Source organism: Nycticebus coucang, chromosome 5 (genome assembly GCF_027406575.1).
Source record: "Nycticebus coucang isolate mNycCou1 chromosome 5, mNycCou1.pri, whole genome shotgun sequence".
Lineage (NCBI taxonomy): Eukaryota > Metazoa > Chordata > Mammalia > Primates > Lorisidae > Nycticebus > Nycticebus coucang.
The window spans coordinates 54,736,462-54,762,827 of NC_069784.1; the positions used below are offsets into that span (position 1 = coordinate 54,736,462).

The 26,366-nt window shown below is 41.7% G+C and overlaps 2 protein-coding genes across 18 annotated transcripts in view; one reads left to right on the top strand and one right to left on the bottom strand.

Moving 5' to 3' along the window:
• SEMA6C (semaphorin 6C) overlaps nt 1-26,366 on the bottom strand; it is a 314,549-nt gene that overhangs the window by 59,842 nt on the left and 228,341 nt on the right. The window lies entirely within an intron of this gene.
• The window catches only part of SETDB1 (SET domain bifurcated histone lysine methyltransferase 1), a 52,515-nt gene that overhangs the window by 9,382 nt on the left and 16,767 nt on the right, over nt 1-26,366 (top strand). For 8 of the 9 annotated variants that reach the window (XM_053590689.1, XM_053590684.1, XM_053590691.1 and 5 more), the window contains 7 exons: nt 18,511-18,545; nt 20,146-20,245; nt 20,989-21,114; nt 21,281-21,482; nt 21,998-22,071; nt 24,901-25,091; nt 25,857-25,986. In XM_053590689.1, the coding sequence (XP_053446664.1) occupies nt 18,511-18,545; nt 20,146-20,245; nt 20,989-21,114; nt 21,281-21,482; nt 21,998-22,071; nt 24,901-25,091; nt 25,857-25,986 (858 nt within the window). The remainder of the gene's footprint in view (nt 1-18,510; nt 18,546-20,145; nt 20,246-20,988; nt 21,115-21,280; nt 21,483-21,997; nt 22,072-24,900; nt 25,092-25,856; nt 25,987-26,366) is intronic. The other variant, XM_053590690.1, reaches the window with a different exon arrangement.

Below are 26,366 nucleotides of genomic sequence, written 5' to 3' on the forward strand. Positions count from 1 at the left end.
CCCCGGTGTTTTCCAGAGTAGTCTTGCTTTTTTATGTTAAGTTTATTCCTAAGTATATGTGATGCTAATGTGAATAGGATTATTTTCTTAATTTCATTTTAGGATGTTTTCTTGCTAGAATATAAAAGTTGATTTTCGTGTACTGATCTCATAGCGTACGACCTCACATATTAGACCTAGAGCTTTTTGTTGAATCTTAGGGTTTTCTAAAATGAAATCATACAAATAAGGTCAGTTTTACTTCTTCCATTCTACTCTGAATGTGTTTTATTTCTTTTCCATATTATACTCACTAGAACATCCAGTACAGAGTTGAATAAAAGTTAAGAAATCAGACATTCTTCTTGATCTTAAGGTGAAAGCATTTGGTCTGTAACCATTAATTATGATGTTAGCTGTAGGTTTTTTTGTAGATGTCCTTTGTCAGGGTGAGGGGAGTCCCTTTTGATCCTAGTTAGCTGAGATTTCTCATAGCTGGATTGGATTTGTCACTTTTATATATCGTTGTGATATAAGCATATGGCTTTTATCTTTTATCCTATTAATAGGGTAATAATAATTTTTATTTTATTTTCTTATTTTCAGAATCTTGCTCTGTTATCCAGGCTAGAGTGCTGTGGAGTCATAGCTCACAGCAATCTCAAACTCTTAGGCTTAGATGACTGCCGCAGTACCTGGCTAATTTTTCTATTTTCAGTAGAGACACTCTTGCTTAGGCTGGCCTCAAACTGCAGAGCTCATGGGACCCTCCTACCTTGGCTACCCCAGAATGCTAGGATTAGACACATGAGCCACCTTGCCTAGGCAGTAATTATTTTTTAGATATTAAACTAGCCTCACATTTCTGGAATAAACCACTCTTTTTTTTTTTTGTAGAGACAGAGTCTCACTGTACCGCCCGAGGGTAGAGTGCTGTGGCATCACACGGCTCACAGCAACCTCTAACTCTTGGGCTTACGCGATTCTCTCGCCTCAGCCTCCCGAGCAGCTGGGACTACAGGCGCCCGCCACAACGCCCGGCTATGGAATAAACCACTCTTGATCTTAGTATATAATTCTTTTTATATGTTGTTGGATTTGATTTGCTAATTGAGAGAATTTTTGCATCTGTGTTCATGAAGACTATTGGTTTGCAGTTCTCTTGTGTGTCTTTCTTTCTTTTGGTATCAGGGTAATTGGATCTTATGAGTCGGGAAGTGTTCCCTCCTCTGAGTTTGTGCGAAATGGTATTATTTCTTCCTTAAATGTTTGATAAATTCAGCAGTAAGGCCATTTTGGCCTAGACTTTGCTCTGTGGAAAAATTTTTACGATAGTTTTTATTTTAGAATAATTTTAGATTTACAGAAAATTGAAAAGATACTACAGAGTTTCTGAACACCTTTTATTCAGTTTCTCTTAGTGTTAATGTGTTTCCATGGTACATTTGTCAAAACTAAGAAGCAAACATTGAAACATTACTTTTATCCAAACTTTTTTTATTCATTTTGTAGAGTTTTTCTGGTCTGCGATCTAATGCAGGATACCACATTGAATTTATTGTGGGAAGATTTATAATTACTAATTCATTTTATTTATCTGATATATGTCAGATTTTTTTTTTTCAGGGGTTGGTTTGATAATTGTGTCTTTCTAGGAACTTGTTCATTTAAGTTGTCTTAATTTATCAGCATAAAGTTGTTCATAGTATTCCCTGTGATTCCTTTTAATTTCTGTACTTTCTTGTATAGTGATATCTGTTTGTTCATTCACATTATTTGTTATTTGTGTCTTTCTTTTTTAAAAATTCACCCCTAGTGAAAGGAGTGGCTAGTGGCTAGTCTAGCTAAGGTTTATCCACATTTTGGTCTCATTGGATTAATTGCTTTCATTCATTCATTCCTCCTTTAGACCACCCTGAACACTGGGGAGGGGGAAATGGAAGGGCAGCAACTGAGGACCCAGTGACAGATGAGAGCCAGGCAGGGGAATAGCTTCTTAAGTGGGAAACCCCCAGCCCAGACTTCGAGACAGGAGGGCCACCCTAGGCCAGCCCAGGCAGGGAAGGGCCAGGCCTTGCCCCAGACAAGAGGGTAAATGGCCCTGCCCTCCTACACTCCGGTAAAGGCAGTGTAAACTAAGAGCAGGTATCCAGGCCTAGGGCACAGCAGCTCAGGGAGCTACCCCAGTCACCCCCTTCTCCTTCCCTTTCTTTCCCCCTTCCCCCTCCTGCATCTTCCTTCCCTCTCCCCCTCCCTCTCCTTACCCATCGGTTTCCTGTTAATTCTGCATCAGTTTTTGTTGCTTATGTTTTGGAGCTTTGTTGTTAGTTGTATATATAATTGTTTTATTGTTATACTGACTGTTATATTGACTGTTTATCATAAAATACACCCTTTTTTATTGTTAAATCATAGCTGTATACATTAGTGCAATCAAGGGGTACAATGTGCTGGTTTCATATACAATCTGAAATATTCTCATCAAACTGTTCAACGTAGACTTTATGGCATTTTCTTAGTTACTGTATGTAGGCATTTGTATTCTGCATTTAGTAAGTTTTGCCTGTACCCATTCTAAGATGCACCTTAGGTGTGGGGCCCCACCCATTACCCTCCCTCCACCATGAACTCTCCCCTCCCTTCCTCTTCCTTGGCCCTTTCCTCATAGGCCATATAGGCCTCATAGGCCTCATTGTGCTATAGTTGGGTTATAGCCTTCATGTGAAAGCTATAATTTAGCTTCATAGTAGAGCTGAGTACATTGGATGCTTTTTCTTCCATTCCTGAGATACTTTGCTCAGAAGAATATGTTCCAGCTCCATCCATGTAAACATGAAAGACGTAAAGTCTCCATCTTTCTTTAAGGCTGCATAATATTCCATGGTATACATGTACCACAATTTGCTAGTCCATTCGTGGGTTGATGGGCACTTGGGTTTCTTCTGTGCCTTAGCAATTATGAATTGGGCTGCAATAAACATTCTGGTACAGATGTCTTTGTTATATTGTGATTTTTGGTCTTCTGGGTATAAACCTAGTAAAGGAGTTATAGGATTGAATGGCAGGTCTATTTTTAGGTCTCTAAGTATTCTCCAAACATCCTTCCAGAAGGAACATATTAGTGTGCTTTCCCACCAGCAGTGTAGAAGTGTGCCCTTTTCTCCACATCCACGCCAACATCTCTGGTTTTGGGAATTTGTTATGTAGGCTACTCTGACTGGGGTTAGGTGACATCTCAAAGTAGTTTTGGTTTGCATTTCTCTGATGATTAAGGATGATGAGCTTTTTTTCATGTGTTTGTAGATTCTGCGTCTGTCTTCTTTGGAGAAGTTTCTCTTCAACTCCCTTGCCCACCCTGAGATGGGGTCACGTGTTCCTTTCTTGCTAATACGTTTGAGTTCTCTGTGGATTCTGGTTATTAGACCTTTATCGGAGGTATAACCTGAAAATATTTTCTCCCATTCTGAGGGTTGTCTTCTTGCTTTACTTACTATGTCCTTGGCTGTGCAGAAGCTTTTTAGTTTGATCAGGTCCCAGTAGTGTATTTTTGATACTGCTTCAATTGCCTGGGAAGTCCTCCTCATAAAATATTCACCCAGGCCGATTCCTTCAAGAGTTTTCCCTGCACTTTCTTCAAGTATTTTTATAGTTTCATGACTTAAGTTTCAATCTTTTATCCAGTGAGAGTCTATCTTAGTTAATGGTGAAAGGTGTGGGTCCAGTTTCAATCTTCTACAGGTTGCCAGCCAGTTCACCCAGCACCATTTGTTAAATAGGGAATCTTTTCCCCACTGAATGTTTTTAATTGGCTTGTCAAAGATCAAATAACGGGGGGCAGCGCCTGTGGGTCAGTGAGTAGGGCGCCAGCCCCATATGCCGAGGGTGGCGGGTTCAAACCCAGCCCCGGCCAAACTGCAACAAAAAAAAAATAGCCGGGTGTTGTGGCGGGCGCCTGTAGTCCCAGCTACTCGGGAGGCTGAGGCAAGAGAATCGCGTAAGCCCAAGAGTTAGAGGTTGCTGTGAGCCGTGTGATGCCACGGCACTCTACCCCAGGGTGGTACAGTGAAACTCTGTCTCTACAAAAAAAAAAAAAAGATCAAATAACGGTAAGTAGCTGGATTCATCTCTTGGTTCTCTATCCTGTTCCAGACATCTACTTCTCTGTTTTTGTGCCAATACCATGTTGTTTTGATCACTGTCGATTTATAGTATAGTCTCAGGTCTGATAGCGTGATTCCTCCTGCTGTGTTTTTATTGCTGAGTAATGTTTTGGCTATTCGAGGTTTTCTCTGATTCCATATGCAATGAAGTATTATTGGTGGTGCCTGTGGCTCAGTGAGGGTGCCGGCCTCATATGCCGAGGGTGGCGGGTTCAAACCCAGCCCCGGCCAAACTGCGACAGAAAAAATAGCCTGGCGTTGTGGCGGGCGCCTGTAGTCCCAGCTGCTCGGGAGGCTGAGGCAAGAGAATCGCGTAAGCCCAAGAGTTGGAGGTTGCTGTGAGCCGTGTGACGCCATGGCACTCTACCCGAGGGCGGTACAGTGAGACTCTGTCTCTACAAAAAAAAAAAAAAAAAATGAAGTATTATTTTTTCAAGATCTTTAAAATATGACAATGGAGCTTTAATAGGAATTGCATTAAAATTATATATTGCTTTGGGTAGTATAGACATTTTAACAATGTTGATTCTTCCCAGCCATGAGCATGGTATGTTTTTCCATTTGTTAACATCTTCAGCTATTTCTTTTCTTAAAGTTTCATAGTTCTCTTTGTAGAGATCTTTCATGTCCTTTTTTTGGTATACTCCCAAATATTTCATCTTCTTTGGCACTACTGTGAACAGAATAGAGTCCTTGACTGTTTTTTCGGCTTGGTTATTGTTGGTATATATAAAGGCTACAGATTTATGGGTGTTGATTTTGTAGCCTGAGACATTGCTGTATTCCTTGATCACTTCTAAAAGTTTGTAGTAGAGTCCCTAGTGTTTTCCAGATATACAATCATATCATCTGTGAAGAGTGAACGTTTGATCTCTACTGACCCTATATGGATATCCTTGATCGCCTTTTCTTCTCTAATTGCAATGGCTAAAACTTCCATTACGATGTTAAAGAGCAATGGAGATAATGGGCAACCTTGCCTGGTTCCTGATCTAAGTGTAAATGATTTCAATTTAACTCCATTCAATATGATATTGGCTGTGGGTTTGCTGTAGATAGCCTCTATTAGTTTAAGAAATGTCCCTTCTATACCGATTTTCTTAAGTGTTCTGATCATGAAGGGATGCTGGATATTATCAAAAGCTTTTTCTGCATCAATTGAAAGAATCATATAGTCCTTATTTTTTAGTTTGTTTATGTGCTGAACTACATTTAATAGATTTACGTATATTGAACCAGCCTTGAGACCCTGGGATAAATCCCACTTGGTCGTGGTGTATAATTTTTTTGATGTGTTGTTGGATTCTGTTTGTTAGGATCTTATTGAGTATTTTAGCATCAATATTCATTAGTGATATTGGTCTATAATTTTCTTTTCTTGTTGGGTCTTTCCCTGGTTTGGGGATCAAGGTGATGTTCGCTTCGTAGAATGTGTTGGGTAATATTCCTTCTTTTTCTATATTTTGGAAGAAGTTTAGTAATATAGGTACTAGTTCTTCTTTAAAGGTTTGGTAGAATTCGGATGTAAAGCCATTAGGTCCTGGGCTTTTCTTTTTAGGGAGATTTTGTATAGTTGATGCTATTTCAGAACTTGATATAGTTATGAAGTGAGTGTATGATGCCCCATAATCATATCATTGTATACAGTTATGATTTAATAAAAAAATTAAAAAAATAAAAATAAAAAAGAACTTGATATAGGCCTGTTCAACATTTCCACTTCATTCTGGCTAAGTCTTGGTAGGTGGCGTACTTCCAGGTATTGGTCGATTTCTTTCAGATTTTCATATTTCTGAGAGTAGACTTTCTTGTAGTATCCCTTAAGGATTTTTTGAATTTCTAAGGGGTCTGTTGTTATTTCATTGTTACCATTTCTGATTGATGAAATTAGAGATTTTACTCTTTTTTCCTGGTTAGATTGGCCAAAAGTTTATCTATTTTACTGATCTTTTCAAAAAACCAGCTTTTGGATTTATTGATCTGTTGTATAATTCTTTTGTTTTCAATTTCATTTAATTCTGCTGTGATTTTGGTTATTTCTTTTCTTCTGCTGGGTTTGGGGTTGGAGTGTTCTTCCTTCTTCAGTTGCTTGAGATGTCCCATTAAGTTATTGACTTCCTCTCTTTCCGTTTTCTTGAGGAAGGCTTGCAGTGCTATAAATTTCCCTCTTAGGACTGCCTTTGCAGTATCCCAGAGGTTCTGGTAACTCGTGTCTCAATTGTTGTTTTGTTCCAAAAATTTGGTGATTTCCTTCTTAATCTTGTCTATAACCCATCTATCCTTCAGCATAAGGTTGTTTAGCTTCCATATTTTTGTATGGGTATGCTGGTTCCTGTTGTTACTGAGTTCAACTTTTATTCCATGATGGTCTGAGAAGATGCAAGGAATAATTTCTATTTTTTAAAATTTGCTGAGTTTAGATTTGTGGCCTAGGATGTGGTCGATTTTGGAGTATGTTCCATGGGCTGATGAGAAGAATTTGTATTCAGATTTGTTGGGATGAAATGTTCTGTAGATGTCTGTTAAGTCCAGATGTTGAATGGGTAAGATTAAATCTAAGATGTCTTTGCTTAGCTTCTTTTTGGAGGATCTATCCAGCACTGCTAAAGGGGTGTTAAAATCTCCAACTACTATGGAACTGGAGGAAATCAAGTTGCTCATGTCTGTTAGAGTTTCTCTTATAAATTGAGGTGTGTTCTGGTTGGTTGTATAAATATTAATAATTGAAATCTCATCGTATTGAGTATTACCTTTAACAAATATGAAGTGTCCATTCTTATCCTTCCTTATTTCGGTTGGTTTAAGCCTGTTGGGTCTGCGCATAGGATTGCAACGCCTGCTTTTTTCTGCTTTCCATTTGCCTGGAGTATAGATGACCATCCTTTCACCTTGAGTCTAAATTTGTCTTTTAATGTAAGACGCGATTCTTGTATGCAGCAGATATCTGGCTTGAGTTTTTGTATCCAGTCAGCCAACCTGTGCCTCTTTAGAGGACAATTTAAACCATTCACATTAATTGAGAATATTGATAAACCTTTCGAGAGTCCAGTGGACATTTTTTTTTTTTTTTTTTTTGGTTGCAGCCGTCATTGTTGTTTGGCAGGCCCAGGCTGGATTCGAACCCTCCAGCTCAGGTGTATGTGGCTGGCGCCCCAGCCACTTGAGCCACAGGCGCCAAGCCCCGGTGGACATTTTTAATCTTTTTGCTACTATGGAAGTTGGAATTTGATCAAAATTTTCTGGGTGAGTTTACTTTTGTGGTGGAGGATTACACTGGTCTTTATGGAGGATAGGTCTGAGAATATCCTGGAGAGCGGATTTAATTATGGCAAATTTCTTCAACATGTGAATGTCATTGAAGTATTTCATTTCTGCATCATAAATGAAACTCCGTTTAGCTGGGTACAGGATCCTGGGTTGAAAGTTATTTTGTTTTAGGAGATTAAAAGTCGATGACCACTCTCTTTGTAGCTTGAAAGGTTTTAGCAGCGAGATCTGCAGTTATTCTAATATTCTTCCCCTTGTAGGTGATGGTTTTCTTTCGTCTGGCAGCTTTCAGAATTTTCTCCTTCGTATTAACTTTAGTGAAATTGATTATGATGTGTCTGGGGGATGTCTTATTTGGGTTGAGTCGTGCTGGAGTTCTGAAACTGTCTGCTATCTGAATTTCAGAATCTCTTGGCATATCTGGAAAGATCTCCTTCATAATCTCATGGAGAAGAGACTCTGTGCCTTGTGAAACCACTTCATCGTTTTCGGTGATCCCTATTAGACGAATATTGATTTTCTTCGAATTATCCCAGAGCTCTCTGAGAGAGTGATCTGTTTTTGCCCTCCATTTCTCTTCCTCTTTGAGAGTTTGGGAGTGTTCGAAAGCTTTGTCTTCAGTGTTAGAAATCCTTTCTTCTGCTTGCTCCATTCTGTTACTGAGGGATTCTACTGTGTTTCTCAGATCTTTGAGGGATGCAAGTTCTTGTCTCAGTGTGTCAAAATCTTTGGTCAGTTGGTCTTTGAATTTGTTGAATTCTTGAGATATCTTTTGGGTTACTGCTTGGAATTCTAATTCGATCTTATTTGCTATCCAGATTCTGAATTTAATTTCTGAAATCTCAGCTATTTGTTTGTGCATGGGATCTTGTGCTGTGTCTGCCCCATTTATCTTTGGGGGAGTTGATCTACTCTGATTACTCGTATTGCCAGAGTTTTTCTGTTGATTTCGCCTCATGATTGTTTTTTCACCGTTGCCTCTGGCCGTCCTCAGAGTTGGGGAGGTGTCTCTCCAAGATTAGACCCCAGCGGGATCACTCTGTTGTTGCTGGATCTTTGTAGGGAGTGACCCTGTATAGTTCCTCTGGGGCTGCCCCATCTAGGGAGTTCTCGTTGTGGAAGCAGCTCCGGCGTGTGACACACCCGGATCCAGCAAAGGCAAGAGGTGTTGCGCATGGTTCTGGGAGTGCCTGGCGCCCATTGACTTTGGCACAGAGAGCCCAAGGCTTTAGCAGTCTCTGGCCAGGAGAAGGGCTCTGCGCAGAGGCAGGGAGGGCTCCAGAGGGCACGCGGCTACCAGTATCCCTGGCCAGACGAGCGGGCAATGTGGAGGCCTGGAGAACACAGGAGAGAGGATGCAGGGTTGCACGGCTCCCGCAGTTCCTGGTCAGGGCATGCGGAGGCCTGTTGGGTGCGGGTCACAGGTCGGGGTTTGTGGCGCAGCTCTTATGGAGGTCCGGGCGGCGCCAGGCCCAGGAGTTTGAGGTTGCTATGAGCTCTGACAGCACGGCACTCTACCCATGGCAACAGCCCGAGTCTCCAGTGTGCCCAAACCGTCTCACCCTGCCCCTAAGGGTTAAGGCTGTAAGGCAGCTCAGTCCCCGCCTTTAGGCTGCTCAGTCACTAGGTTACTAGGTCCCACCCGATCCTTGCTCTGGGACCCTGAGGGCTGAGCTTGCCAGGGCAGTTCTCTACAATGGCTCCCTGCAGCCCAGCTCAGTGGCTCAGTCTGGGGCCCTAGACAATGCCCAAAGTTCTCTGCACTCCTGCTCAAGCTCTCCCCAAGGCAGTTCAACTGAGTGCCAAGTCCGAAAACACCGAAACAGTTCACAGGTAAGGCCTTTCCGGTTTGCAGTCTCACTGCTGCTTGTACTTACGGTTGCCGGCGGGATTAGGTCGATCGAACACACGCAACCACTTGGCAGTTTTCCACTGTTTTTGTCCTCCTCTTCGGGTCCAAAAGTCCCTTGCTGACTCCCTGTGTCCTCAAAGGGATGATTATAGGCAGATCCCACCAGCCAGAGATGCCTGGAGTCTTATCTCCCCAGACTCACTGTGCCCAGTTGCAGGGAAGCTGTTACTCGGCCGCCATCTTTAATCCACACCAAAATACCCCTTTTTGTCTCTAATAATGTTTGTTTTGAAGTGGGCTTTGTCTGATATTAATGTAACCTTTCCATTTCTGTTACAACTACTGTATACCTGGTGTATCTTTTTCTGTCCTTTTACTTTCAATACATTGTTGTATCTCTTTAGACAGTAGACAATTAGATTTTTTATTTTATTCCATTCTCACTGTCTCATTCCTTTAAGAGTGCTGAGTCTATTCAAAGTTAAGGTGAATCCACAAAAGTGGATTTACATCTGCCATCTTACTGTTTTTTTGTTTTTTGAGACGTAGCCTCAAGCTGTCACCCTGGGTAGAGTGCTGTGGCATCACAGCTCACAGCAACCTCCAACTCTGGCTTAAGCGATTCTCCTGCCTCTGCCTCCCAAGTAGCTGAGACTACAGGCGCCTGCCACGACACCTGGCTATTTTTTGGTTGCAGCCGTCATTGTTGTTTACCCGGGCCTGGGCTGGATTTGAACCTGAGCCACTGTTTTTTATATAAGATGTCTACATCTTTTGATCATTTGTTTCTTTTTTGCCTTTTTGGGATCAAAACAAGTATTTCAGTACACTGTTTAAAATTCCTGATTTGGTGGGCGTTTTTTTGTTTGTTTTTTTAGTGGTTACATCTTTACTGCAGCATAATCAGGGCAGGCTCATGCTTGTAATCCTAGCACTCTGGGAGGCCAAGGCCAGGTCCATTGCTTGAGCTCATGAGTCTGAGAGCAGTCTAAGCAAGAGGGAGACCCTGTCTTTACTAAACATAGAAAAGAAAAAAAAAAAACTAGCCGGTCATTGTGGTGGGCCACTATAGTCCCAGCTACTCAGGAGGCTGAAGCAATAGGATTGCTTGAACTTAGGAGTTTGAGGTTGCTGTGAGCTATGACACCATGGTACTCTACCCAACGCAACTGAGTGAGTCTCTGTCTCAAGAAAACAAAACAAAGAACCCCCATAATCTGTTAGAATTAATACTGACTTAATTCTGCTAAAATATAGCAACTTTGCACCCATATAACTACACTTTCACTCTCTTCTTATGATACTATGTCACATACACCTGTTATTTATTTTTTTAGAGACAGTATCTTGCTCTGTGAACCAGGCTGGAGTATGGCATTGGTACAGTCATAGCTCACTGTAGCCTCCACCTCATGCTCAAGTGATCCTCTCTACCTTACCTTCCCGAGTAGCTAGGACTACAGGTGTGCGCCACCACACCTGGCTAATTTTTTTTTTTTAATTTATTCATTTATTTTTTGTAGAGTCGGAGTCTCACTTTATGGCCCTCGGTAGAGTGCCGTGGCCTCACACAGCTCACAGCAACCTCCAACTCTTGGGCTTAAGCGATTCTCTTGCCTCAGCCTCCCAAGTAGCTGGGACTACAGGCGCCTGCCACAACACCCGGCTATTTTTTGGTTTGCGGTTTGGCCGGGGCCGGGTTTGAACCCGCCACCCTCGGTATATGGGGCCGGCGTCCTACCGACTGAGCCATAGGCGCCGCCCTTTTTTTTTTTTTTTTTTATGAGACAGAGTCTCACTCTGTCACCCTGAGCAGAGTGCCATAACATCAGCCTACCTCACAGCAATCTCAGTCTCATAGGCTCAGGCATCTCAAACTCTTGAGGTAATCATTCCACCCACCTCAGCTCCCAAAGTGCTAGGATTACAGGTGTGAGCCTTCTCGCCCAGCTAATTTTTTTTGGAGGGGTTGGGGGGTAGAGAAGGGATCTTCTATGTTGCACAGGCTGGTCTCAGTTTTCCTGTTGCAGCCTCCCCAAGTGCTGGGATTCATGAACCACCATGTCAGGCCTCACATCCATATATATATAAAGCCATTAATTTAGTGTTATAAGTGCTACTTTAACCAATCTTACATTTGAAGAAGATAAGGGGAAAAAAGAGAAAAAACATATTTTACCCACATGTTTACCATTTCTGTTGCTTTTCATTCCTTTCATACGGATCCAAGTTACCATCCAGTGTCATCTTTATCTAGCCAGATGGATTTCTTTTCATATTTCTTGTAGTGCAATTTTGCTAAAAGTGGATTTTCTCAGTCTTTGTTTATCTGGGATATAGGATTCTTGACTGACAGTTTTCTTTCAACACTTCAAATGTGCTATTCCAGTGCTTTCTGGCCTTCATTAATTTTGATGAAAAGTCAGATGAAATTATATTTTACCATGTATGTGATTGTAGTCTTGCTGCTTTTAAGATTTTCTTTTTGTCTTTCAATTTTAATTTGACAAGGATATATTCAGGTAGTTCTCTCTGTATTAATCCTCCTTGAGATTTATTGAGCTTCTTAGATTATAGATTCAAGTTTTTTTTTTTTTTTGACTGGGGCTGGGTTTGAACCTGCCACCTCCGGCATATGGGACCGGTGCCCTACTCCTTGAGCCACAGGCGCCGCCCTAGATTCAAGTTTTTCATCAAATTTGGAAGCGCTTCATTCATTATTTCTTCTTTTTTTATTTTTTCTTATATATTTCTTGGTCCCTTTCTTGTTGCTTTCTGGGGTTCACATTACTTATATGGTGGAACACTTGATGTTATCCCACAAGTCTTATGAAATGTTCATTTTTTTCAGTCCTCTCTCTGTACTTGGATTGGATAATTTCTGTCTATATATCGGTATCTATATTCTAGTTCACATACTCTTTTTCTTTTTCCTACTCAGATCTGCCACTTACCCCTTCTAATGTGTGTTTCATTTCAGTTTTTGTATTTTCAACTCAGGAATTTCTATTTTTGTTTTATAGTTTCTCTTGAGATTCTCTGTTGTTGATTAAGTATTAACATATTTTCCTTTAAATCTTTGAACTTAATTTCCTTTAGTTCCTTGAGCATATTTGCAAATCCAATACTTGGGCCCACTCAGAATCAGTTTCTATTTATAGTGTTTTTGTCTTGAGTATAGGTCACATTTTCTTGTTTCTTTGCGTGTCTCACTTTTTTGTTAAAAATTAGATATTTTCCATAATCTAGGAACTCTGAATTTTAATTATTTTCCTGAGAGTTTGTATTATTTTCTTTTTTTTATTTTTTTTGAGATAAGAATCTCATTCTGTTGCCTAGGCTAGAGTAATGGCATCATAGTTCATAACAACCTCAAACTCCTAGGCTCAGGCAATTCTCCTGCCTCAGGAGGAGGGCCTGCAAGAGCCTGGTATCTGGCTAATTTTTCTGTTTTTAGTAGAGATGGGTCTCACTTCCTTCAAGGCTGATCTTGAACCCAAAGCTCAAGCAATCTACTCACCTTGGCTTCCCAAAGTACTAGGTTTACAGTAGTGAGCCACTGTACCTGACCTATTTTATTTTCTTAAAAGTAATTTTCCTGAATAGCCTGGCATTGTTGTGGGCACCTGTAGTCCCAGCTGCTTGGGAGGCAGAGGCAGGAGAATCGCTTGAGCCCAGGAGTTGGAGGTTGCTGTGAGCTGTGATGCCACAACTCTCTACCCAGGGTGACAGCTTGAAGCTCTGTCTCAAAAAAACAAAGTAATTTTCCTGGACTTCCCTGCAGCATGCAGCTGCTGATGTGTCTAGTTGGTGTTTTTATTTTACCTTTTTATTTTTTCATTTCCTCCAAAAAAGTATTGGCTTTTTTGTGTGGTTTAGTGAGTTTTATAGAGGTCTGGGGAATGCATTGAGAGTTACATTTAGTTCTCATGTCTTCTCTGGCTTTGACTTTTTTTTTTTTTTTTTTTTTTTTTGCTTTGACTTTTTTATGACTCTCTTGGGTCTTTTCAATGTAGGAATAGTTCACAATATTTAATTTTTCTACACACTAAAAACTTTTTTGAAGCAGAATCTCAAGCTATCGCCCTCAGTCGAGTGCTGTGGCATCACAGCTCACAGCAACCTCAAACTCTTGGGCTTAAGCAATTCTCTTGCCTCAGCCTCCGAAGTAGCTGGGGCTATAGGCGCCTGCCACAATGCCCGGCTATTTGTTGTTGTTGTTGTTGTTGCAGTTGTCATTGTTTTTAGCTGGCCCAGGCTGGGTTCGAATCCGCCCACTTCAGTATATGTGGCTGACGCCCTATTCACTGAGCACCACCTAAAAACTTTTAGATCCATAACATTTTTTCAGTAAAGTTGATTAATTTTCTCCACAGAAAGCTTGTACATTATTAGGTTTAGTCCTAACTACCATTTTCTTTTTCTTTTTTTTTTTTTTTAAGACAATCTCACTATGTTGTCCTTAGTAGAGTGGTGTGGTGTCCCAGGTCACAGCAACCTGAAACTCTAGGTCTTAAGTGATTCTCTTGTCTCAGCCTCCCAAGTAGCTGGGACTACAGGTGCCCGCCACATTGCCCAGCTATTTTTTGTTACGGTTGTCATTGTTTAGCTGTCCCAGGCCAGGTTTGAACCCGCCAGCCTTGGTGTATGTGGCTGGCGCTGTAACCACGTACTATGGGCATTGAGCCCTAACTACCATTTTCAGTAGTCACCAAAAGAAAAAAATATTTTATTTTCACATATTTTATTTTATTTATTTATTTATTTATTGAGACAGAGCCTCAAGCTGTTGCCCAGGGTAGAGTGCTATGACATCACAGCTCACATCCTGGGTTCAAGTAATTCTCCTGCCTCCGCCTCCCAAGTAGGTGGGACCACAGGCGCCCGCCACAATGTCCGGCCATTTCTTGTCATTGTTTAGCAGGCCCCAGGCCGTATTCAAACCCACCAACTCAGGTATATGTGGCTGGCACCCTAGCCACTTGAGCTACAGGTGCCAAGCCAAGAAAAAAATATTTTAAAAAATATTGTTGCTAGTATATAGATATTTAGTTGACTTTGCCATGTTGATTTTTTTATCTGACAACCTTTGTTAAATTTTTATATGTGGATTTATTTGTTTTCTGTGTAGATGGTCATCTGTAATAATGGCAAGGTTTTTTTTCTTATTTGTTTGTTTTTTTACTTACAAAAAATAAGTTTTTGTAGGGCCTGGCACAGTGACTCACGCCTGTACTCCCAGCTCTTGGGAGACCAAGGCAGGTGGATCGCCTGAGCTCACAGGTTCGAGACCAGCCTGAGCCAGAGTGAGACCTCATCTCGAAAAATAACTGGGCATTGTGGTGAGTGCCTGTAGTCCCAGCTATTTGGGAGGTTGAGATAACAGAATTGCCTAAGCCCAAGAGTTGGAGGTTGCCGCCCATAGCACAGTGGTTACAGCGCTGGCCACATGCACCAAAGCTGGTAGGTTCGAACTTGGCCCAGGGCAGCTAAACAATAATGACAATTGCAATAAAAAAATAGCCCAGCATTGTGGTGAGTGCCTATAGTCCCAGCTACTTCGGAGGTTAAGGCTAGAGAATCGCTTAAGCCCAAGAGTTGGAGATTGCTGTGAGCTTTGATGCCGCAGCTCTCTACCAAGGGCAACAAAGTGAGACTCTGTATCAAAAAAAAACACAGGCTCAGTGCTCATAGCTCAGCAGTTAGGGCGCTGGCCATATACACCGAGGTTGGCGGGTTCAGACACGGGCCTGTCTTACCAAACAATAACAACAATAACCAGCTGTTGCGGCAGGTGCCTGTGGTCCCAGCTACTTGGGAGGCTGAAGCAAGACAATCACTTAAGCCCAAGAGTTTGAGGTTGCTGTGAGCTGTGATGCCATTGCACTCTAACAAGGACAACATAATGAGACACTGTTTCAAAAGGAAATGGCAGATTAAAAGAGTTCTGGAGGGCGGCGCCTGTGGCTCAAGGGGTAGGGCGCCGGTCCCATATGCCGGAGGTGGCGGGTTCAAACCCAGCCCCGGCCAAAAAAAAAAAAAAGAGTTCTGGAAATGGTTGATGGTTATGGTTGGACAATAGTATGAATATACTTAACACCACTGAACTGTACACTTAAAGTGGTTGGGGCCAGGCACAGTGGCACACATCTGAAGTCCCAGCTACTCAGGATGACTTGAGCAAAGGCCAGTCTGGACGACATAGCAAGATCCATGTCTTAAAACAAAAAAAGGACTGGGCCGGGTGCAGTTGCAGCTCACACCTGTAATCCCAGCACTGTGGGAGGCTGACGGAGGGTAGATTTACCCAGCTCACAGGTTCAAGACCAGCCTGAGCCAGAGTGAGACTCCCCCACCCCCGAGCCCCTCAAAAATAGCTGGGCGTTGTGGCAGGTGCTTTTAGTCCTAGCTACTCGGGAGGCTGGGTAAGAGAATCTCTTGAGACCCAGAGTTTGAGGTTATTGTGAGCTGTGACACCACGGCACTCTACCATGGGTGACATAGTAAGACTCTGTCTCAAAATAAAAATTAAAAAAAAAAAAAGGTCAGACAATAACAACTGTTGGGGGGAAGGATATGGAGAAATTGAAACCCTCTTAAATTGCTTATAGGAATATAAAATGGTATAACCACTTTTGGAAAACAGTATTTCAGTTCCTCAAAAGGTTAAACATAGATTTATCATATGTCCCAGCAATTCTACTCCTAATTGTATACCAAGAGAAATGAGAAAATATGTTCACATCAGTGTTATTCATAATCAACAAAAGCACAAACAACCCAAATGTTCATCACATGATGAATGGATAAAGCAAATATGGTATATTCATACAATAGGATATTTTTCAGCCATAGAAAGGAATGAAATACTGATGCAGGTACAACATAGATGAACCTTGTATGAGGAACCACTTACTCTGTGCTATCATTTATTTTTATGTATTTATTTTTTTATTTTTTGAGATAGAGTCTCAAGCTGTTGCCCTGGGTAGAGTGCCATGGCATCACAGCTCACAGCAACCTCAGACTCTTGGGCTTAAGCGATTCTCTTGCCTCAGACTCCCAGTAGCGGGGACTACAGGCACCCACCACAACTTAACGGCTATTTTTTGGTGGTGGTTGTCATTGTTGTTTGGCAGGTCCCTGCTGGATTTGATACTGAGCCAGTATCATTTATATGAAGTATCCAAAATAGGCAAATCCATAGAGACAGAAGGGAGATTAGTCATTGCCAGGATTGAGTTAAAGGGAGGAATGGGAGTGACTGCTAATGGATATAAGGTGTTTTTTGAATGATGAAAATGTTCTGGAATTAGATAGTGATGACAGTTTCATAACTTGTGAATATACTAAAAACAATTGAATTACACATTTTTTGTACCAGACGAGGTAGCTCACACCTATAATCCTAGCAGTCTGGGAGGCCAAGGCAGGAAGATCACTTAAGCACTGAAGTTCAGGACAAGCCAGCCTGAGCAAGAACAAAATCCTGTCTCTACTAAAAACAAAAAAATTAGCCGAGCATTGTGGTGGGTGTTTGTAGTCCCAGCTACTAGGGAGACTGAGGCAAGAGGATTGCTTTAGCCGAGGTGACAAGAGTGTGAGTATCTTAAAAACAAATTACATTTTTAACAGATGGATTTATGGCATGTGAATTATACCTTACTTTTAAAAACTTTTAATTAAATGAAATTTGGAATTCATTTCCCTAGTTGCACCAGCCACATTTCATGTGCTTTTCGTAGCCAAATACTAACAAATTATATAAAGCAGGTTTAGGACATTTGTGTCATCATGGACAGTTTTATTGGACAGACAGTGCTATTTAAGAATCAACATTGCGGGCGGCGCCTGTGGCTCAGTGAGTAGGGCGCCGGCCCCATATGCCGAGGGTGGCGGGTTCAAACCCAGCCCCGGCCAAACTGCAACAAAAAAATAGCCGGGCGTTGTGGCCGGCACCTGTAGTCTCAGCTGCTCGGGAGGCTGAGGCAAGAGAATCGCATAAGCCCAAGAGTTAGAGGTTGCTGTGAGCCATGTGACGCCACGGCATTCTACCCGAGGGCGGTACAGTGAGACTCTGTCTCTACAAAAAAAAAAAAAGAATCAACATTGCTACCTAGGCATGGTGGCACATGCCTGTAGAACCAACTTCTTAAGAGGCTGAGACAGGAAGATAACTCGAGCCTAGAAGTTTGAGATCGTAGTGCACTGTGATTACACCTGTGAGTAGCCACTGCACTCCAGCCAAGGTAACATAGCAAGACTCTGCCTCTACTTAAAAATAAAAAATAATTTAATTCATTGGCCGTATTGATTTTAAAAAGTCTTTTTTTTTTTTAATTTCTTATTTTTCTTTTTTTTTTAAGAGACAATGTCTCACTATGTTGCCCAGGCTGGAGTGCAGTGGCTATTCACAGGCGCAATCCCACTACTGATCAGCTGGGGAGCTTTGACCTGCTCTGTTTCTGACCTGGGCCAGTTCACCCCTCCTTAAGCAACCTGGTGAGCCCCACTCCCAGGAGGTCACCATATGGATGCCAAACTTAGTGCGGACACCCAATCTGTATAGCACACTACAGCCCAGAACTCCTGGACTCAAGCAATCCTCCTGTCTTAGCCTCCCAAGTAACTGAGACTACAGGCATGCACCACCATGCCCGGCTAAAAAGTCATTTTTAAAGGCTCGGCATGGTGGCTTATACCTGTAATCCTAGCACTCTGGGAGGCAGAGGCGGGTGGACCAGCCTGAGCAAAAAGCGAGACCCTGTCTCTACTAAAAATAGAAAAAACTGACACAAGAGGATCACTTCAGCTCGAGAGTTGGAGGTTGCTATGAGCTATGATGCCACAGTACTCTACCCAGGGCAACAGCTTGAGAGTCTGTCTCAAAAAAAAAAAAAAAGTCCTGAGGCAAGTGAATTGTTTAAGCCCAAGAATTAGAGGTTGCTGTGCGCCACAACACTCTACCAAAAAAAAAAAAAAAAAAAGTCATTTTTTTAAATTGCATAAATGATTCATAAATTGTTACAAAAATTCAAATAAGCATAGTGAAAGCTGGCACCATAACCACTGTGCTAAGGGGGCCAAGCCCTTTTTGATTACTTTTACATCTGTGTACTTATCTATGTCTGGATTGTTTTCAGCTGTTATGAACAATGCTCCTGTGCTAATACTTTTAAGCAACTTAGTTCTTGATTTCTCAGAAATTCTTGTGTGTAAGTGTCTTATATTCATTAGAGTTCTCATCCGTAGGTGATGCTGGCAGCAGAACTCCAAAAGACCAGAAGGTGAGTTGGGGTAGATACAAGAAGAGTGAGAGAAAAGAATTTGAAAATGGGAGAAGCTTTTGGCCTGACCATTGGTCAGGTTAGCCATCAGCATATAATCATTTACCCTGTAATCAGCCCTATAGGTTCCAGTCCTCTAATAGATGTTAGAAGAATGCAAACAGAGGCTGGGTGCGGTGGCTCACACCTGTATAATCCAGCACTTGGGGAGGTGGAGGCAGGAGGATTGCTTGAGGCCAGGAGTCCATGACCAGTCTGAGCAACACAGGGGCATCCTATCTCTATAAAAGAAAAAAAAAAAACTAGGTGTGGTAGCATGCACGGTAGTCCTGGCTGCTCTAGAAGCTAAGGCAGTAACAGTGAGCTATGATTTTGCCTCTGCAGCACTCCAGCCTGGACAACAGAGCAAGACCCTCTCAAAAAAAAAACAAAGGCCAGGGCTTGGGGCCTGTAGCACAGTGGTTACAGCACCAGCCACATACACCAAGGCTGGCGGGTTCAAACCCAGACCGGACCAGCTAAAAACAATAATGACAACTGCAACAAAAAATAGCCGAGTGTTGTGGTGGGCGCCTATAGTCCCAGCTACTTGGGAGGCTGAGGCAAGAGAATCTCCTGAGCCCAAGAGTTTGAGGTTGCTGTGAGCTGTGATGCCAAGGGCAACATAGTGAGACTCTGTCTCAAAAAAAAAAAAGTGGCCAGGTCCAGTGACTCATACCTATAATCCTATAATCAGTCTGGGAGGCTGAGGTAGGAGGATTGCTTGAGCTCAGAATTGGAGGCCAACCTGAGCAAGAGCAAGACCTTGTCTCTACTAAAAATAGAAAAACTAGCTGGGTGTTGTGAGTGGGCCTGTAGTCCCAGCTACTGGGGAGGCTGAGGTAGGAGGATCGCTTGAGCCCAAGACTTTGAGGTTGCTGTGAGCTAGGGTGATGCCACGGTGCTCAAGCCTGGTGACAGAGTGACACTTTGAGGTTGCTATGAGCTAGGGTGATGCCACGGTGCTCAAGCCTGGTGACAGAGTGACACTCGGTCTCCAAAAAAAAAAAAAAGACAAAGTAGAATTGAGTAGTGTCCAGTCAGGTGAAGTTAATCAAAGAAAGCTTCCTAAAATTGATTTTTGAACCAATTTTGTAAGGAAAGGCAATTTTACTTGATTATTACCCATAAGTAATCCAGACATAACTTGTTCCTTTTTTTTTTTTTTTTTAGACAGAGTCTCACTATGTCGCCCTTGGTAAGAGTGCTGTGGCGTCACAGCTCACAGCAACCTTAAACTCTTGGACTTAAGCAATTCTCTTGTCTCAGCCTCCTAAGTAACTGGGACTACAGGCTATGATGGTCAGATTAGCCACAATGCCCGGCTAATCTGTTTGCAGATTGTCATTGCAGTTGTTTTTTTGTTGCAGTTGTCATTGTTGTTTAGTTGACCCAGGCCAGGTTTGAACCCCCCAGCCTAGTGTATGTGGCTGGTGCCACAGCCACTGTGCTACGGGCACCAAGCCCCATTTGTTTTTTGAAAGACAAGTTATATCTTATTCTCAAGTTATTTCTATCCCATGCTACTATTTTAGAACTTGTTTCCTCTTCTCTTCTATAGCTCCGTGAAGCCATGGCTGCCTTAAGAAAATCAGCTCAAGATGTCCAGAAGTTCATGGATGCTGTGAATAAGAAGAGCAGCTCCCAGGATCTGCATAAAGGTTAGAGTCAAGAAGTACCTGGGTATAGGTGGGAGTGAATTCTTACAGAGATTTTATGAATTGCTTGCTTGCTTTAGCATCTCAGAATCCTTTTCCACCTCACAAAAAAAAACAAACAAAAAATCCTTTCCACCTCTTTGTTTCTTTTAACATTACCACCATTACGTCCTTAGTCAATGTAAGATTATCGTTATTTTATTTTCTGCTTTAGTTTTTAATGTCTGCTGATTGTTTGTGATATCCCAAACTCATTGTCCTTAGTAGTTATGAAATTATCCTAATTATACTAATGTTGATTTTCTAGGCTAACTACATTCCTATCTTACATTTAAGCTATTTCCACGTTCATGGAGTTTCAGGAGAAGAGAGTAACTCAAACTCTTAAGAGGGAAGCTTTCTTTGTAGGATGGAAGTATTAATAGCCTACATGTGTTTTATAAATGCTGCTGAGCATTTAACAAGTGGTAGTTATTATCATTGTTAATAAGGAGTTGGAGACATTTGGTTAACATGAGATGTCCCTGAATTACATGAGGACTTCAGTTATTTAAGGTTCTCTTGTTAGCATAAACAATTGAGTTATCTGTATCTGATGCTTCTGCCTTTGGCCAAGAGAGTAGCAAAAGTGGCTGAGTTTCATAGATTTCCCCATTCCTTGATTACTCTACCTCCCTCTTTCTTTACCTTTCCATTTTCTACCCAATCTATGTCATGATTCTTAAGAATTTTGCTTTCTTTCCTAGGAACCTTGAGTCATATGTCTGGAGAACTAAGCAAAGATGGTGACCTGATAGTCAGCATGCGGATTCTGGGCAAGAAGAGAACTAAGACATGGCACAAGGGCACCCTTATTGCCATTCAGACAGTTGGTAGGTCCAACCCAGAGGAAGCACTAAGGAAAGGCAGCCTGCATGTCTCCATCACTGATTATTCCTTTTACCCGCATCCTTCCTTTTTTTCTCTTATTAAGCAGCCAGGATTTACACAGAAACTGATAGTCTTTTTAAATTTTGCATATCTTTCTCTTTTACACAGGGCCAGGGAAGAAGTACAAGGTGAAATTTGACAACAAAGGAAAGAGTCTACTGTCGGGGAACCATATTGCCTATGATTACCACCCTCCTGCTGACAAGCTCTATGTGGGTAGTCGAGTGGTGGCCAAATACAAAGATGGGAATCAGGTCTGGCTCTATGCTGGCATTGTAGCTGAGACACCGAATGTCAAAAACAAGCTCAGGTACCTGAACATAGGACGATAAAGGGAGTAGAGACTGGGAGCACAACACCTGCCCTGTTTTTGCCAAAGTCCAGACTTCACAATTGGCTTTTGTATTCTTAGTCCCTGATGGCCACAAACAGTTTCTCTTTCTTTGCCACAGGAGTCATATGGGTGATTTCTTTCTCCCTCACTCCCTCATTTTAAAAATCCCTTTTCACAAGGAGAAAACATACAGGAAAACTAGGAGGAGAGTAATCAAGATCAATTAACGGTTGGGAGAATGAGGGATTCGCATAGAAGTCAGAAATGAGGTGGAGACCAAATGGTTAGCAGCAGCAGAATAAATGGTTTTTGAAAAAGTAGGGATGTTGGTTAGATTAAGAGAGAATTTCTAACTCTTTAAGGTGAGAGGAAAAAAAGGAAACAGGAGGAAAGTAGTAAACTGGGGTGAAACTATGGTAAAATAATTACTGTAGGTCATGTTGTTAAGTGTCATAACCTCCCGATCTTCCTACCATTATTCTTCTTTTCAGGTTTCTCATTTTTTTTGATGATGGCTATGCTTCCTATGTCACACAGTCTGAACTGTATCCCATTTGCCGGCCATGTGAGTGTCCCCATTCTTCCTTAGCTGTATCAGTTTCCTCCTCTACCTTACTTACACTCTTAAAACTCCAGTTGCAAAACTAGTGTTTTTGGTGCTTTAGTCTCAAAGAATGTAAGTTGAAATCAGGTGTAATGGCACATGCCTGTTGTCCCAGTTATTTGGGAAGCTGAGGCAAGAGGATCACTTGAGCCCAGGATTTTGAGACCAGCCTGGGCAACAGCTCATCTTTTTTTTTTTTTTTTTTTTTTTTTTTTGAGATAGTGTTTCACTCTGTTACCCAGCCTAGCGTGCCATGCCGTCAGCCTATCTCACAGCAACTTTAAACTCCTGGGTTCAAATGATCCTGCCTCAGCCTCCCAAATAGCTAATGAGTATAGACACCCACCACAACGTCTGGCTAATTTTTCTTTTTACATATATATATATATATATTTTTAGAGGTGGGGTCTTACTCTTGCTCAGGCTGATCTCAAACTCCTGAGCTCAAACAATCCAGTCCTTCTACCACAGCCTGTCAGAGTGGTAGGATTACAGGTACCAGCCACTGGGCCCAGCCAAGACCTCATCTCTTAAAAAAAAAAAAAAAACACAAAAAAACCTGTAGTCCCAGCTACTTGGGAGGCTGAGGCAGGAGAATCGTCTAAGCCCAGGAGTTGGAGGTTGCTGTGAGCTGTGTGAAGCCACAGCACTCTACCAAGGGCAAAAGAATGAGACTCTTGTGTCTACAAAAAATATATAGGTGATGCCTATGGCTCAATCCGTAAGGCACCAGCCCCATATACCAAGGGTGGCGGGTTCAATCCCAGCCCCGGCCGAACTGCAACCAAAAAATAGCTGGGTGTTGTGGCGGGCGCCTGTAGTCCCAGCTACTCAGGAGGCTGAGGCAAGAGAATCACTTAAGCCCAGGAGTTGGAGGTTGCTGTGAGCTGTGTGATGCCATGGCACTCTACCGAGGGCCATAAAGTGAAACTCTTGTCTCTACAAAAAAAAAATATATATATATATATATGTGTGTGTGTGTGTGTATATATGTATGTATTTGTATATATAAAGAGGATAAGTTTCATTGATGTCCTTTGGGAGATACTTTTTTTTTTTTTTTTAAGGGAGATAACATTTTTATTGTTCTTCTCTAGGGCTGGGTCTTTTGTCATCAAAGAGTGAAACATTATATAAGGTCACTACAAAAGTTTTGAGACAGACTATGTTGTGGTTCATTATTTCACTTCCAAGAAACAATAGTTGAAAGCATCCTTTCTGATTCACCTGTGGAAGTTTCAACTTGCTCAGCTTATTGGTGTAGCTGGAAGGGCTTCATTTGTTTACATGTATGCAGATTTTATATTTCTTAATTTTTGTATATCTCAAAATACAGAAGATCCCAACTAACTGGGTGGACTGCGCATATTATAGATCTGTTTTGATCTCCATATCTGTTTTGAGCTCCATAGTGTCCTCTTGTTACTCTGCCTATACAAGCACCTGTTTTAAGTGTCGGAAGAATTAATATTTTCATGTAATGTGACAGTAAATACAGATGGTGCCAAAAAAATGTATTCACATTTTAAGAAAGGAAAAAGCTGTTAAAATTATAATGCTCAACATGTACTGATAACGTGTGTTATCTTTTTTTTTTTTTGAGACAGTCTCATTATGTCACCCTTGGTAGAGTACCATGGCATCACAGCTCACAGGAACCTCAAAATCTTGGGCTTAAGCGATTTTCTCGCCTCAGCCTCCCAAGTAACTGGGACTACAGGTGCCTGCCACAATGCCCAAGTATTTTTGTTGCAGTTGTCATGGTTTTAGCTGGCCTGGGCTGGGTTCGAACCCTCCAGCTTTGGTGTATGTAGCTGGCGCCTTAACCACTGTGCTGTGGGCACTGAGCCTGTGTGTTACCTTCTGAGACAGTTTTTTTGTTTGTTTTGTTTTTTTTGTTTTTGGCCGGGGCTGGGTTTGAACCCGCCACCTCCAGCATATGGGACTGGCACCCTACTCCTTGAGCCACAGGCGCCGCCCACTGTGTGTTACCTTCTATGTTGTCTCTTGTATCTCTTGTAATTGCAGAAGTTAAATGTGACTTGAGTATTACCAATTTAATAATAATCTTTTCATTTCTTAACATGCACATACTTTTTTAGCACCCTTTGTACATTTGAGTCCCTTAAAATCCTGGGAATGAGAAAGGAAGATAAATTTTTTTATTAATTTCATGACACCACCTGATCTTTCTAAATTTACACTGGATAATGTCAACAGGTGAGCAAGAATTTGGACAAATACCCATTGTGTGAATTGAGTGAATCAATTCTGTTTGTATATTCCTTATTTAGTATTCACTTGATTTTCAGGATTTACTTGATTTATAAATTTGTACAATTGACACATTAGGTTCCCTGCTGAGGTGGTCTGAGTTTTCCTTCCCTTGAGGTTATAGTTTCTTTTTTTTTTTTTTTTTTTTTTGGAGACAGAATCCTAGTATGTCCCCCTCTGCATTGCAGCTCATAGCAACCTTAAACTCTTGGGCTTACACAATTCTCTTGCCTCACCCTCCCAAGTAACTGGGACTACAGGAACCTGCCACAAAGACTGGCTATTTTTTGTTGTGGTTATTATTATTTTAGCAGGCCCCAGGCTGGGTTTGAAGCCGTCAGCCTTGACGTATATGGCCAGCACCCACTGAACTACAGGCACTAAGCCAAGGTTATGATTTCTTCATTTCTTCTCTTCCTCTCAAAAATATCAAATGTCTCCTTGCCAACTATTTTTCCCTATGAAGACATGCCCTACTTGTTGCCCTCTCTCAGCTCTACTTCTTCCTTGGAACAGTGAAAAAGACTTGGGAGGATATAGAAGATATCTCTTGCCGGGACTTCATAGAAGAGTATATCACTGCCTACCCCAACCGCCCTATGGTGCTGCTCAAGAGTGGCCAGCTTATCAAGACTGAGTGGGAAGGCACCTGGTGGAAGTCCCGAGTTGAGGAGGTGGATGGCAGCTTGGTCAGGATCCTCTTCCTGGTACTGTTCTTCCCTAGAATTTTGGAGACAGGGGTCAAGATAGGGTAGAGGGGCATAACAAACAATAACAAGGATGATAGCTATTCAGTAGCTTTCTGTAGCTTTCCATAGCTCTCCTCTTTCGTGTCCTATGTTTCTGGCCAAATTTTACTTTGTCCTTTTTTGTTCGTCTCTGGATGGTTGTTGAATATAAAATTTCTAAATTGAATTATGACATCAATCTGCATGATTTTGATTTATTATCTTTTTCCCCGAGGAGTATTCACAATGTGTGTAGGTACAAAGAAGGCAGTCAACTCTGGTTTTCCAGTGTTAAAATTTTAGTTGGTTAGTTGGATCAGGAAGACGAATCGAGGAATTGAAGGTCATGATTACCTTTTAAGGCTCCATTTAACTCTTAGATCCTTTTTACTCATCCTTTTCGCCTTCCTCATCCCATCTTATAATTATATTTCTTCTCTGTCTTATCATAGCCCTTTGTTCTTAGGGCCAATGATCGTTATCACACTTCCTATACTCAGTGTAGACATTTTCTCTCCTTTAATTTCTTAAATTAAGAGGAATATATGTTTTTCTTCTTTTATGTTCCTGATACTTATTTGTGGAGGCTGGCCCATAAGTTTATTACATAGATACAGAGATGAGGGCTTATTAGGGAGATTTCTCAGAGGTAGCACGTGATGTATAATCTCCACATGTGACAAGATAGATGCTAGCCTTTTTAACCTGTTTCCCCGTTACCATCTTTTCCTCCCAATCCCCCAGGATGACAAAAGATGTGAATGGATCTATCGAGGCTCTACACGGCTAGAACCAATGTTCAGCATGAAGACATCCTCAGCCTCTGCACTGGAGAAGAAGCAGGGGGGACAGCTCAGGACACGTCCTAATATGGGTATGTCCTAAAGATACCCAGGGAAGGGGAGAAACAGGGCAAACTAGCAAAGGAGATTATATATAGTGGCTGTGCTTTGTTTACTAGGATGACACTATTGACTCAACTGGAAACAGGACGTCTTCCTGAACTGTTTTCCAGTAGTACTGATGTATCTGTGGTGCTGCTTCCACATGCTATGGCTCTGATTCCTTGTAAACAACCACATAAAAGTTTGAAACTCTCCATTTTATGGGAATTATCTGCCTTGTGTGTTATCTGTGGTCAGTTTTTGTTAAAACTTAAGACTGGTTTTTGTTTTTAGTTCGTTGATTTTTTTCCTGCCACCTTTTTTTCTTTTTCTCTTTTTTTTTTTTTGAGGCAGAGTCTCACTTTATTAA